This window comes from Mustelus asterias, chromosome 18 (genome assembly GCF_964213995.1).
Source record: "Mustelus asterias chromosome 18, sMusAst1.hap1.1, whole genome shotgun sequence".
Lineage (NCBI taxonomy): Eukaryota > Metazoa > Chordata > Chondrichthyes > Carcharhiniformes > Triakidae > Mustelus > Mustelus asterias.
In genome coordinates this window covers 59,524,827-59,540,253 of record NC_135818.1, presented here as the reverse complement: position 1 = coordinate 59,540,253, position 15,427 = coordinate 59,524,827, and the positions used below count along the sequence as shown (strand labels likewise).

Sequence of the window (15,427 nt, the reverse complement as noted above, 5' to 3'; positions counted from 1 at the left end):
TGTTAAATACAAGTGGTTGTCGTTGTCAAGACCTTGAAATTGCTTTGTGTTTTTATGTTTATTGTCGAACCTTAATTTGTACAAAATGTGTGCAATTTTCCCAAAACTGCAGAGTGCTGGATCAGAGAAAAGCTGTGTGAAATTCGCCAGCCTCACAGATGCCTTTTCTCATCTGCTTAAACAGAGCTCTGTGCAATGTCAGAGTGCCGATGAGGATCACACAGCCAGCTGGAGGGGCGGGGCCTAAACACTTTGGCAAAGCCAGGATTCTGAAATCAAGGTGCTCTTTTTAAACGGCGCCCCAATCTCGAAGTTACATTTGAGACCCCCCCCCCAGCCCTTCTTTGAGGAGAGATCAGGCCCCTGTAGGGAAATTTGAACCCATTGTCCCGGAAAGAAATCAGCACGCACCCCACGGCCCCACTGCATGGAGATTGGGATCCCTCCCATTAAGTATCAGGGCTCTCCCATCTTTCTCCCCCACTCCTTACAGGCATTGGGGCTCTACACTGTCTCTGCCCCCTCGCAAACAAAACGCTCTCCCCTCTTTCCCACCCCACTCTTGCAACCATTGGGGCTCATCCCTCTCCCTCCCAAGTATCGGGGATCTACCCTCTTTTCCCCTCTCATCCCAATCTTGCAACCATTGGGGCTCACCCCACTCCTTCCCCCTCACAAGCATCGGGGATCTACCCTCTTTCCCCCATCACCCCCCCTCACAAGCATCAGGGCTCTCCCCTCACCACACATAAGGGGAACCTTGGCAGGGTAGCATGGGGGACTGTCCAGCCTTGTCCCTCAGCCCCCGGGCCAACAGGTACCTCGCGCACCCCCAGCATGGTCAACATGACTGGATGGCGGCCATTATGGGATTTTGCGCCAGCGGCTAACAGGGCCGCTAAATCGCAGCCAGTATACAGGTTTCCCACTGGAAACAGGCGGGTTCCTGGGCCGCCCATCTCAAGACCTGATACAAGATGGCAGCTGGTGAACATTGATTATAATTGGGTAGTGAGGTCAATCCTGCAACTTTGAGGCATTATCACCTTATTTACACCAGGAAGAATGAGGTTGGTATCTCTCCCATTGTCTTATTCTGCACCAACTGCTGGCTTATTCCATGCAAATGGACCACTAGAAATAACCTTATTATCAGAGGCTTGAATAACAACAGTGAGTTGGCGCAAACAATATTCAAGCACAAATTTTCAATTTCAGCTCTCAAACTGGAAAATTGGATTTGTGACAAAAGATGGCAGCAAGTCGATGAAGCAAGCTCGTCATGTGACCGAAATTCCATATCTGAAGTAAAGTAGTGAGCTGCGAACATGAGTCGAGCTTTCAGATGCAGCTTGTCAGTCAGGGTCTGCTGAATTCCAGCTGCTTCTGCCAACAAGGGGGTGTGGTTGGAGAGGAGGCTGTCGGGGTATGATGCAGAGTGAACACGAGGGGGATTAGCCCAAAACAACACAGCCCATGGTTTGTTTTAATGAAGCCAGGAGAAACCGGCTCCACAATAACTGCACTTTAAAAACATTCTCTGCCCATTTCTATGGTGGCTTGTAGCTTTCCCTTCAAAGCCCAGTGCAACTAAGTGGAGATTGCACAGTGCAACCACCACTTACTTGAGCTTAATATTTACATAGGTGCACTACAACTGGCACTGGGATCCCGTGCTGCACCCGTAAAGCATCCTAAAGTCTGTTGCATACTGATACCCTGGAAACCTAAAAGTCATGATGTGGAGATACCGGCGTTGGACATGGGTAAACACAGTAAGAAGTCTCACAACACCAGGTTAAAGTCCAACAGGTTTATTTGGTAGCACAAGCCACTAGCTTTCGGAGCGCTGCTCCTTTGTCAGGTAAGTGGGAGTTCTGTTCACAAACAGGGCATATAAAGACACAAACTCAATTTACAGAATAATGGTTGGAATGCGAGTCTTTACAGGTAATCAAGTCTTAAAGGTACAGACAATGTGAGTGGAGAGAGCGTTAAGCACAGGTTAAAGAGATGTGTATTGTCTCCAGACAGATGCGTATTGTCTCCAGTAAGATTTTGCAAGCCCAGGCAAGTCATTGGGGTTACAGATAACTGTCCTGTCTGGAGACAATACACATCTCTTTAAGCTGTGTTTAACCCTCTCTCCACTCACATTGTCTGCACCTTTAAGACTTGATTACCTGTAAAGACTCGCATTCCAACCATTATTTTGTAAATTGAGTTTGTGTCTTTATATGCCCTGTTTGTGAACAGAACTCCCACTCACCTGACGAAGGAGCAGCGCTCCGAAAGCTAGTGGCTTTTGCTACCAGATAAACCTGTTGAACCTAAAAGTCATCAGCTTCCTGGGAAGATCAGGTGCAGAGGATTGCGAGTCAAAATTCACATTCTTAACCTTCATTCACGCCCAATAAAGCATTACTGCGTGACACGCTTTGTTGCCCAAGAACTGCAATTAAGCATAAACGTGCTGGAAGTAGTGAAAATACTGATTCCTCAGTAAATCCTCTACGATAACAAATCACTCCCCCACAACACTGGAAACTCACTGCAGCACTGAAAAATAATGACACATCCATGTGCATTTTCATTAGGTAAAATGCTCCAACTGAGCAAAATATGTGAATTACAACAAGTTTTTCGCAAATGTAGAACATCCTGAGACCGAGGAACTGAATACATCATTGCACTCTGTGCAATATTTCAGGCCTGGTTAAGGACAGTGGAATAGCTCGCTCGGTAGAAGTGAAAAATTGTTTTTCTAGTTCATGTCATGCATGTTGCTGCATCCAGTAAAGAGCTGTGCATGCATCTGCTTCTCTGCAGCACCAGCTATAACCCTATTGCTGCAGGCTCAGAGAGAGGCAGTGTTCACAAACTCACCGGCTGTGACATGTAGCTGCAGCAAATGTGAAATTCTGCAGCGTATTCTACAACTGGAGGGGAGTCCCAGAGACCTGACTGGTAGTGGGGAAGTATCACTTATACCCTTGGTTTTAACTGTGCATTTAAAACACTTGAAGCATTACTTCCCCGTAGCACTGTGCATCAGATTTCTTTGGTCCGAGAAATAGAAGATTCTTTCAACACTCATATGCATGTAATCGATTTCCTTCCCTTCCCGATGTATTCTGGCCTTTCAGAAGCACAATTGTTTGATCAACATCACTAAATGCTTCTGGGTATGTGCATTCATTCTGGGACTGCAATGGTATTGGTTGAAATTCACAACCCACTGCCGGCGAGAAAGGGGGAATTTGGCACTCAGACAAATCTCCATTCACTGCAGCGGGACTGGAAAATCCCAGCTGGGGAATGAGAGGGCAGGGGGGGGGGGGGGGGGGGGGTTAATCTTTCAGAACATAAATCCTTTTGTTGCCCCAGATTCAGCACAAATGATAGTAGCAGGTTAATGATGAGTATGTTCTGGAGGGCCTGTAATCCTTGTCAAGATCATTATTTTTAAAAAAGATAATTGATTACGGCAAAATAAGATATTTGGCTTTAATGGCATTGTTATTTTTGGGTCAACTCATTGGTACATTGGTAGTGATATGCCAGAAAATATATATTTTTTAAGTACTGGAAAAATTAGATATACATGTACAAATGTTGCAAAAATAGAAGAAAGATTGATAAAGACATGGAGGGTAAATGTTAATTTGCAGAAATCCAACAGCTGATTAACTTGCTATTATCAGTTGTACTGAATCTGGGGCAACAAAGGATTTATGTTCTGAAAGATTAAATCATTTTAGTTACAATGAAAATAAATGAATGTTTCAGTGTTCACTCACCCAGCTGACATCATCTGAGCTGTTAAGGCTTCCTTTTGTATTGCAGCAAGTTGTCAGTCGGACATAACTAACATCACGCACAACCTCCAACTAAATACTCTACTTATTTATTTCCAGTTAAGAGGCACGATTTTTGCAGCTTCTACAAGTCAAGCAACGAAGCAGGAAAAAGGAAGTAAAAGAAGGTAACAGGAAGTCGGACTTCGTTAAAAAGGCAAAAAAACCTCATTGAGGTAACAGAAAAGGGAAGAGAAACTCTTCGGTCCTGCATTGGTTTGTGTAACCGTGCATCTGATTATATGGATTTACAATTCCAACCACAATAGCCTGATGTGGATTGGAATCACCCACACAATCATTGACCATGATTCATAAGCTATGTAAGAACTTATTCAACATACCACTCGTCAACTTTGATTCATTCCTGATACAGTGACTGTATCCCTCCATTTCTGCATAATTGATGCATGCCCTTGCGAGTTCCACAGTAATTTTCCAAACAGATTTCTGGAGATGCACAAGTTTAAATGAGTACTCTGCTAGCTGAATGGAACAACTGTCTGACCATGCCATGGGAAAGGTCAACAGTTAAATGGAAGATTACACTTATGTACATATGTTTTGGTCCACATGCAATACACATGTATGATTGCTGGCATTCTGCAGCCAGGAAATCAGATGGTTTAGTCCTAGCTGTCACATAATGTCTAATAACAATCCAATCTATGAGTAGCTGTAACTGCATCGAAGACAAGATTGATGATGAATCAGATATTGCTCCTTCACCCTATTTCTAAGAAACAGTTCCACACAGAAAAATGATTAAAGCCGACCTCAGTGTGTTTTATCAATTACCTAAGACAGCATGGGATAACCCGTGCTGGAATACAATATATGGAGCTGTACAATAATTCTCTTAACTGCCATGTGGTAGTTTAAAATATCCATTGCAACATCAGTTAAAAGCAATGACTGGGATACTGGGCTCTGTCCAAAAATCTATTACAAAATTGCAGAGTAATGGCTTTAAAGCAACTATTTTGGTATTTTAAAATCAATTTCCTCTTCTGTGGGAGTGTCAACACCCGTTACTGTCCAATCCTGCCACTGACAGATATTCCACCAATGCTGATGGTAACATTCTGCCAAGGACTTGAGATTCTTCAATGCAGTTAATTCCTATGAGGCAATGGACTGTTCTTGCTGAGGGAACAAGGTTAGCAAAGTAAGTGGACCATTGTCAAAGGCCAACATGAAATGTCAGCCACCCTTGGATTTGAAACAAAAATAGACAGTTCTGCAAACACAGCGGATTTGGCAGCATCAGAGAAGAGAACCGATAAGTTAAGATGTCAGGCGGACCCTTTTTTTAGAACTGGATAATATTACAGATGAACAAGATTTGAAAATGAAATAAACAAAGAAGGGGGAGAAAAATCAATTCACGTGCATGAAGGCAGGAAAGAGAATTATCTGTGGGATGCTTAAAGTAGAAGGTTCAATGGCTGCAGTGATATTGGCAGACAACTGGAAACAAACATTCTGAAAGGTGTTTAATAAACACCAAAGATGTGTGAGCCACTGAGGGGAGGAAATATGGGATGATTAGTAAGGTAGTTCTGAAATGGAAATCTTTATGGCCCTAATGTGGCAACCACTGGTTCCAATACTGAACTAAAACTAAGATCGCTCCCTAACTTCTTTTTCTGCTACACTGATTACTGCCAGCGCCACTTATTGCTCTGGAGAATTTTGTTAAGTATGTTTAAGTGACTGCCTTGTCAAACACCTCAATGCTGTCTGCAGATATACTATTGCTCTGCTTTTGCTGCCCATTACCTTTCTGACCTCTCTAATCTCTGTTCCAGTTAAGTCCAATGTATGTTTGAGAAGCAGAAACTTAGCATTCCACCAGGTATTGTGTATCCGCTAGTCTTAACAGTGACCTTAATAATTTAAGAACTTAACTTTAGCTGGTATTTCCTTGCTGGCAGAACATGATGTGGGGTGGTGTGGGGGAGAGGGGTTATCAACAGGAAAGGAAGGGCAGACACTTTGGTTGCAAACTTTCCGCTGGAAGACAGTGTTGGTAGGACAGATGACACCTTTGGTGTCAATCCCCTTCTCAGACAGCTGGGGTTCCACTGACTTTCATTTTGTTACTTGTGCCTTGCTCTTTTGTTTCCTGTTAATATCTCTGCAGCCAATTAATAAACTCTTGCTTTTCTTTTAAGCATGTCTCAGGTACTGTAGCCAATTGCTATGGTACTGGGCTTGCAACTCAGAAGTTGCGAGTTCAAAGTGTGCCATGGTAAGTTGTGAAATTGGATGCAATAAATATCCAAGCTGCAGACTGACCTGCATATGAGTATAGTTCCACGTGATAGTGTTTAGTATTCTCTCAAAGTGAGCTTGCTCTGTCCTCTAACATAGGGAGGTTGTCGTGCTGTATCTAGTATCAATGCCCAGATGGCAGTCTGGGAAGGCCAATAACTACTGCTGTTAAAATCATAAGAATAAATTTAAATGTCATTCTATTTCCTCTGCTGTATGTGTGGATTTCAGGTTTCCTCTTCCTTCCTGCGGTCCTCTTGATAAATGTTGGTCATTTGTAATTGATTTTAAAGGGTTACACCAGAAATATTACATTATTTGTTCTTTCCACAGATGCTGACTGACCAGCTGAGTGATTTAGTGCTTTCTGTTTTTCTTTCGGAATTCCAGCATTTACAATTTTTCTTTTTCACTTTCCCTGGAATTCAAAACCAGCTGAACCGGATCCAACATAGACAAGCACCTTCATCATATTCTATCTTGTGTCAGGTACTAGCAAACAGGAACACGTCAGTTGTAGAAGTTAACATTTCTAGGTTACTTTTGGTAAGATTTGAATTTTTTTCCAATGAGCTAAAGTTAATGAGCTGGCTGAACTAAAGAGGAGAAATATGATTCATGCACAGAAAGATGTACTGGAGGTATATTATCATGTTTTGCGATATTGTACCAAAGGTGTAAGTCTCACGACCACCAAACATCTATGTGCTTTGTGATCCTAGGCAGGAATTGGCAAAACAACCAAACTTTTAACTTTTAGGACTGTTCTCCTTGGAGAGGAGAAGGCGAGGAGGTTTGATAGAGATGTTCAAAATTATGAGGGGGCCAGATAGAGTAGATTGGGAGAAATTGGTCCTGCTCGTAAAAGGATCAAGAACGGGAGAGCACAAATTTAAAGTGATTTTCAAAAGAAGCAAATGTGATGTGAGAAAAAACTTTCCACACTTGACAATAGCAAACCAGCCTCCCATCCATTGACTCTGTCTACACTTTCCGCTGCCTCGGAAAAGCAGCCAGCATAATTAAGAACCCCACGCACTCCAGACATTCTCTCTTCCACCTTCTTCCATCGGGAAAAAGATATAAAAGTCTGAGGTCACGTACCAATCAACTCAAGAACAATTTCTTCCCTGCTGCCACCAGACTTTTGAATGGACCTACTTCGCATTAAGCTGATCTTTCTCTACACCCTAGCTGTGACTGTAACACTACATTCTGCACTCTCTCCTTTCCTTCTCTATGAACGGTATGCTTTGTCTGTGTAGCGCGCAAGAAACAATACTTTTCACGGAATACTAATACATGTGACAATAATAAATCAAATCAAATCAATTCTGTGATTTGATCCAATTATCCAGTGGTAGTCATCCACCTTACGGAGTAGCTGGGAAATGATTGACATTCCAAAGTCAGTTGCCATTCCAATGCTGCTTGGCTGCTTGAATACATGTGATATGTTGCAGGGATAAAAGTGAGGAAACAATTCCTATTCCATCAGCCTCTCCCTGCCTTTTGGCTCAGCAGGAACATTTCCATCTTTTGGAAAAGAAATTCCCAAATAAGTGATTGAGCTGTGTTGAAATTTGTAGACATTAAGCCCAGTCCATGACAGGAAGGTCTGATGATGGCCGCCATGATGGGCCAGAATTTGACCATTAAAACATTCTGTATAATTCAAAAAAAAGTACACGAAGGCCGCAGGATGCCATGCAGGGAGCTCCATGATGTCCTCATAAGTGTGGAAACTGAGAAAGTCAACAAAGGACAGAAAGGTAACTTATCACATCTTGCCATTGTGGTAAACCACTGTTATCTGCTATCTGTTACCTGTATATGTGGCACATCCCTGTCGGTTCCGCCCAAGTCTCCTCCCCCTGGTCCAGGTATAAAGGTGGTGGCTCCTCCCCCCCTTGCTCTCTGTTCAGACCAGATCACCGACAGGGATGGCTCCAAGTTCTTGTCAATAAAAGCCTATTTGTCTTGCTCACAACTAGTCTCGGCTCGATTGATAGTGCATCAATTTTATTGGCAAGTTTTTTTTTGACCCTCGGGTGCGTGGTGCCGACTCCTGGGGCTCAGGCGAGCTGTACACGGGGGCGAGAGGAGTGCATAGTGATTCTGACATGGTATGGACAAAGTCGGGGGTTGGGGGTGAGGGGTTGGGGGCTACAGGGGTCCCCGAGTCACCTGCGGGCGCTAGGTCACGGATAGATACTGTGTCCTCCCGCCCGTCGGGGTACTGCACGTAGGCGTACTGGGGGTTGGCATGGAAGAGTTGTACTCTCTCGACCAGGGGGTCAGACTTACGGGTCCTGGCATGCTTCCGAAGCAGGACAGGGCCCGGGTATGCCAGCCACGATGGTAGTGAAGTCCCTGAGGAAGATTTCCTGGGGAACACGAACATCTGTTCGTGGGGGGTGGCATTGGTTGCTGTGCAAAGGAGGGACCTAATGGAGTGTAATGCCTCCGGTAGGACCTCTTGCCAGCGGGTGACTGGAAGGCCTTTAGACCGTAGCGCTAGTAAAACGGTCTTCCAGACTGTGGCGTTCTCTCTCTCCACCTGTCCGTTACCCCGGGGGTTGTAACTGGCGGTCCTACTTGAGGCTATGCCTTTGGAGAGCAGGTACCGTCGCAGTTCCTCACCCATGAAGGAGGATCCCCGGTCGCTATGGATATAGCTGGGGTAACCAAACAGAGCGAAGAGGCCGTGCAGGGCCCTAATAACTGTGGCCGAGGACATATCTGGGCAGGGAATTGCAAAGGGGAAACGTGAGTACTCGTCAATGACATTGAGGAAGTATATGTTACGATCAGATGAGGGGAGAGGGCCTTTGAAGTCGATGCTGAGGCGTTCAAAGGGGCGGGTGGCTTTTATGAGATGTGCCCTGTCTGGCCGGTAGAAGTGCGGCTTGCATTCTGCGCAGACCTGGCAGTTCCGAGTTACGGATCTGACATCCTCGACTGAGTCCCAGGAGTCGGCACCACGCACCCGAGGGGCGGATGAAAACACGGATGACAGCTACGTTCCGGCGCCCGCAATGACACCGCGACCTGAAACCATGTCGGAACCGGTACTACGGAGATCGCAGCGGAAGGGCAGGCCTCCAGATAGACTCAATCTGTAAATATTGTACATGTTGTTCACTCCGCCTCACCCCCGATGGACTCTCTTTTTTTAAACAGGGGGTGAATGTGGTAAACCACTCTTATCTGCTATCTGTTACCTGTATATGTGACACATCCCTGTCGGTTCCGCCCAAGTCTCCTCCCCCTGGTCTGGGTATAAAGGCGGTGGCTCCTCCCCCCCTTGTTCTCTGTTCAGACCAGATCACCGACAGGGATGGCTCCAAGTTCTTGCCAATAAAAGCCTATATGTCTTGCTCACAACTAGTCTCGGCTCGATTGATAGTGCATCAGCCATGTTGTGTGAAGAGGTGGGAACACCACCTCCAGTCATTAATTTTCTCAGAAATGTTTATGCTTCCCAGGAAGTGAAACACGCTGCAAGGAATGTTGAAAGTCTGGCCCCCAATCTTTCAGATACATTAAAACAAGGAAAAAGCATCCCATAAAAAACGGGAGCTTCTTCTGATGTCCTGAGCAAAATCTATCGTCACATCTAACATCACTAAATCAGATCAACCAATAACTTATTGATGAGATTTTCAAGCATGCTTATAAGGTATTTGTCACTGCAAATTTTTTAATGCAGGAGCTTTTACGCATGTGCTGTGTTTATTCTATGTTAAATGGCACAGAGCTAGATATAACCAGAAAAAACTTTGATAAGGACTCTGCTGACTCATTAATTTGACTTTGACAGTCGCTAAACACACAAACAAGTGTGTTGAAGACGCTTTAGTCCGAACCTGTACTTCGCATACAGGCCCATGGGTTACTATGAGGAAGGTTGATGCCCAAGTGGGCATTGTACATGAATTAAGCCCTCTATCGGTAAAAGCCACCTGATGAAAAGATGTAAAAACAGCTTCTATCATTTGCTTAATAAACATATGCAGTGCAGACAAATTGAAGTAGGATATGTTACTGGAAAAGATTAGATAGATCCAACAGTATGAAAATTTCATGTTGTAACGGTTTTGACTTGTACAAGAAGAACCGTCCCTGTTCCAGATGTTGTCTACAGGTCACCTTCCAACAGATGGTACTACAATATAACAGGTCTCTTCAGCCACAGCTAGATACATGTGGAGGAGTCTCTACACATGGGACTCAGGACACTGATGGATGTGGATAGAACTTTTCAATATGAATGCACCTAGATTTGATGGTTGCTCATTAACTCCTGTTTCTCATTCAAGTATCCAGTAATATTCATAAGCCAGCATACAATGCTCATGCCTCTCACTTTGTATAGCGCTATTTAAATGCCTGTAGCAAATATAAATAATAAAGGGAAGCATTTGCAGTGTGCAAAACAAAGTGTAAAAGTGGTGGCGTTCTTAGCCAGATTAACTGGTGCAAAAAGGGGCAAAATTAATGGAAGTAGCAAAGAAATTAAGGATGACAGCGACTTCTACATATCTTTATGAGACCTATTTGAACAGGGCTGAAAACAGGATTCTTAGAACCTACAGGTTCATCTTTGTCAACTCAGATGACAGAATGTTGCAAAAATAAATGCGGATCCCAGTCCCTCAAATCAATTAATTTAAATGCGACTTTCCAGCAGTGTTTTCATTGCAGGAATAAACTCTCGGCAGAGTGAGAAATTCCCATCGAGGTGCCCGGCTCGATTTCCTGTCCTTGAGCCAGACCTCGGGAAATCTCACACGCACAAATGTAGGATTCTAATTCACTTCATTTCAATGAAATTTTACAATCCTTCCAGGATTTTTCTCAAGTCCTCTGTTTTGGTGCCGGGCTGGCATTTTCTCTCAGAGGCACATAATACAAAACCGGCAAGGAACACCTCCCCACCCCCACCAAACCTTTCATAGCCTATTGCAAAATGAAACAGTACTCAAGCCTTTCCTCTGCAAGTTTCATTTCTCGCTCAAGGTTCTGACTATGGGAAATTAATGCCCCATTTGCAGCAAGTGTGATCTTTGGTCTAACATTAAGCTGTATGTGGGAACTTAAACCGTCACCAAGAGGTGTAAAAATGGGGAAATAGAAAAATACAGTTACAAGCAGAAGATCTAACAATCTGAATAACCCAGATAAACATTCAGCACACAACCTTATGGGTTTGCACCAAGTCGACATGAGGATGTTTGAAAGTTTTTTTTAAATGGGAGCAATTGCACTCATTTATTACAGTTTTTACCAATCTATCAACCACATGGGCGGCACGGTGGCACAGTGGTCAGCACCGCTGCCTCACAGCGCCAGGGACCCAGATTCAATTCTGGCCTCAGGTCACTGTCTGTGCAGAGTCTGCACGTTCTCCCCGTGTCTGCGTGGGTTTCCTCCTACAGTCCAAAGATGTGCGGGTTAGGTTGATTGGCCATGTCAAATTGACCGTAGTGTCAGGGGGGGTTAGCAGGGTAAACATGTGGGGTTATGGGAATAGGGCCTGGGTGGGATTGTGGTCGGTGCAGACTTGATGGGCTGAATGGCCTCCTTCTGCACTGTAGGGATTCTATGATTCTATGATCAAGTGGTATGTAGAAAGGATCATATTTATTAGTAATGCTGTTAGTAATATCACAATGTAGTCATGCTGCAGGGACAGTCTGCCTGAAACCTCATGTATAATGCAAAACCTATTCGAACAAAGGGATAAGTCTGCACTTAAGCAAACATTTTCAAATTTATTCCAGCAACATCGCAGCTTAATCATTGTAACACTTTGCCTAAGTGTTCCAATGTCAACTTGGAAATCAGCAGATTGCAAGGATGAGGATCCCAGTTTCCCAAATTACTTGTAGCTTGATCTAACGACCTTGTCCCACCCGATTTTCGGCAAGGGGAGGCGGTAAGATCGAGTGAAGGGCGAAAAGTGAGAAATGCGCCTGGTTTTTTGCCTCCCCACATCGTCCCGGGCCTGTTTCAGCTTTACGCCCAGAAAGGGCAAAGAGCTGATTTAAATATTAATCACATGCTCAGCATGCTTAGTTTATTTATTTGTTTCACAAGTAGGCTTACATTAACACAGCAATGAAGTTACTGTGAAAATCCCCTAGTCGCCACACTCCAGCGCCTGTTCGGGTACACTGAGGGAGAATTTAACATGGCCAGTGCACCTAACCATCTATCAGACTGTGGGAGGAAACCGGAGCACCCAGAGGAAACCCACGCAGACATGGGGAGAATGTGCAAACCTCGCACAGACAGTGATACAAGCCGGAAATTGAACCTGGATCCCTGGCGCTGTGAGGCAGCAGTGCCAACCACTGAGCCCACAGAAAATCTAAATAGTAAAGGGAAGCATTTGCAAAGCTCACCCACACCTCCCCCCTCACCACATCCGATACCCTCACCCCCGATGTCCACCTGTTATTTCCAATGGGACATTTAGATTCAGCTGCTTTATGGCAGCTACTGTCCTCCTTCACTCCGCTGCTTTTACACGTTGTGGCTGGATCCAGGGGTGCACTTCACAGCCTAAATCTCACTCAGGAAGGAAGGTTGGGCGAGAGGAGCGCTGAAGAATTTTATTGCAGGTGAGTCAGTAAGGAGTGGCAATCCTCCACTGATTGCCACTCTGAGGAAGTTATGGCCCAAATTGTTGTACTTTATAATGGCATTATTCACAATATTACAGATATTTACGTACGGGGTGGGGGTCGGTGAAGGGCAATAGTAAATTACCAACAGCTTTGAGCTTAGCTAGGTAAAACCCACACTAAGGTGCTCAAACAGAAACAAGCCATGTGTGAAAGGCACTAATCTCTGGTTAATGGCTGCAATGCTCACAGCTGTGAGAAAAAGACCTAATCTTGCTCACACTATTATATCAGTGCGGTGCAGTTTGTTCAATCGCTTTCACAGGAATATCAAAACCACAGCCACTTTACTGCTATGAAATGGCAGTTACTGCGGTAACAACTTGCATGTACAATGTTCTGACCTTAGAGCACCTTCAAAATATCAGTAAAGAGTCTCAACTCCTCCTAGCTCATTAGCATACGGTTTTTGGTTCTCACCAGGTTTTCAAGATCAGCTGCTCAGTATGCTCCCTGTGAGTGGGAATTCATTGCAGGGAGCCAGAGATAAAATGCTTGGGGAGTGGGTGGGAGGGCAGAGTCAGTTGAGTCTGAAACGCCTCACAGACCCGATGTTCCACTAAAAAGGAAGATGATGTTTTTTGTGTCAAAACTATCTGTTCAAACAACAATCGCTGCTTGATGGGTAATTCTGATTTGATTTATTATTGATTTATTATTGTCGCATGTATTGGGATACAGTGAAAAATATTGTTTCTTGAGTGCTATCAAAGCACTGTACATAGAGTACATAGAGGAGAAGGAAAGGAAAGGAAAGGGTGCAGAATGTAGTGTTACAGTCATAGCTAGGGTGGAGAGAAAGATCAACTTAATATAAGATAGGTCCATTCAAAAGTCTGATGGCAGCAGGGAAGGAGCTGTTCTTGAATCGGTTGGTACGTGATCTCGGACTTTTGTATCTTTTTCCCGATGGAAGAAGGTGGAAGAGAGTATGCCCGGGGTAGGTGGGGTCCTTGATTATGCTTTTCCCAGACAGCGGGAAGTGTAGACGGAGTCAATGGATGGGAGGCTGGTTTGCGTGATGGACTGGTAAGGATTGTACTTCATGTTTCATATACAAATGATGCTAAAATGGAAAGTGAGACGTAGGGAAGACTTGCCTCTTTGATCCTGACATCTCAGATGCCCTGCTGCTGGAGACATAGGTGCCAATTTAAGGGCACTTTGCTCCCTATTATAGCAGAGGTCTGCACCACACAACTGGAAGCCTAAAGGGTTACACCAACAATGGCTGCAGGGTAAGTTTGATTTTGTGTGATAATATAAAAGGGACAGTCAGGGAAAGAAGGTGCTGTAGCATTGGAATGGCCTTCACCTGAATGGTGTTGGGATCAGGGTACTTGTGAATCATATAATAAGGGTTGTAGAGAAAGTTTCAAATTAAATAGTAGGGGAGGTTTTACATGAGAGGAGATTTGGAAAGTTAAAGACAAAAGACAAGGCAATGGTGCAGGGTAGCGCTGTGGGCAGTGATAACCAGAGTGTACAAGAATAAGAGTGTAGCAGCAAATAAGGTCAGAGTAGGGAAACTGGGAAAAAGACATAATTGAAGGAATGCATGCAGCATTCACAACAAGATACATACATTTTTTAGCATAAATAGAAATAAATTAGTATGACGTGATAGCCATGAGAGACACGGTTGCAAAATGACCACAGCTAAGACCTGAATATCCAAGGGTATTTGACATGTCAGAAGGACAGAAAGAAAGGAAAAGGAGGTGGGGCAGCTCTGTTAATAAAGGATGAGATAATACAGTAGTGAGAAATGATCTTGGCTCAGAGGATCAAATTATAGAATAAATTTGGGTAAGGAAGCAACAGCAGATAATCAAGGATACAACTCTAAGCAAAATACATTCTATTGAGAAAGAAATACGTTACACCTGGGGGTGACAAACTAAGGGAGTTGGGGATTGTATCATATTGAAATATTGGAAAGCAGGCTGTCAAAAATCAATAATATGCATTGAAAGGTTAGATCGATATTAGTGGGCTTTGCTTTATTCTTAAGACGTCACAGAAAAAGTTACTGAAGTTTTGCCCAGGAGCTTCCATAACATGTCTAAACTCCAAGACATAGGGGGAATTTTCCACCTCTGTTTATGGAAGGCGGGCATGGCAACAGGGACAGAGAATCGAGGGGGAGTCCCAAAGCGGCTTTCACGCCAGCGGGATTTCCCCACTCGATTGTCCGCACCCGACACCAATGATGTAACGGGGCTCCTGCCATGCAATGATAGGAACCCAATTATAATACATTTTAATATAATTAGCGGGCCTCCCCTCGCTGTGTCATCCCCAGGTAGGGTATCCCTCCCCCTCTCCACCAGCGTGACATCATGTCGGCGGGGTTTGCAACTACTTTTGAAAAACACAGAACTGGGAACAGAACCTGCAGATTGTCTTACTGTTGAGATACATCAATGGTAGTGAAATCATTGGAGCAACAAATATTTCTATGTTTCCAGTGGATGCCTCAAGAATGCATTAATGTTGCATCTCAATCACATCTTCAGAACATTTCAACCAACTTCACAATCGATGGATCAGAGTTAATGTACAGTCTGCTGATTGAGGGAGGAATGTTGGCTAAAACCT

At 44.2% G+C, this 15,427-nt stretch overlaps 1 protein-coding gene across 11 annotated transcripts in view; it reads right to left on the bottom strand.

The window, feature by feature from the left end:
* LOC144507197 (ena/VASP-like protein) overlaps positions 1–15,427 on the bottom strand; it is a 239,930-nt gene that overhangs the window by 150,726 nt on the left and 73,777 nt on the right. The window contains exon 1 of one of the 11 annotated variants that reach the window (XM_078234103.1): positions 3,801–3,928. The exons of 8 other annotated variants lie outside the window; for them this stretch is intronic. In XM_078234103.1, the coding sequence (XP_078090229.1) occupies positions 3,801–3,814 (14 nt within the window). In that variant the 5' untranslated portion in view covers positions 3,815–3,928. Of the gene's footprint in view, positions 1–3,800; positions 3,929–15,427 lie in introns of those variants that run through there. 2 more of the 11 variants (XM_078234107.1, XM_078234096.1) reach the window with 2 other exon arrangements.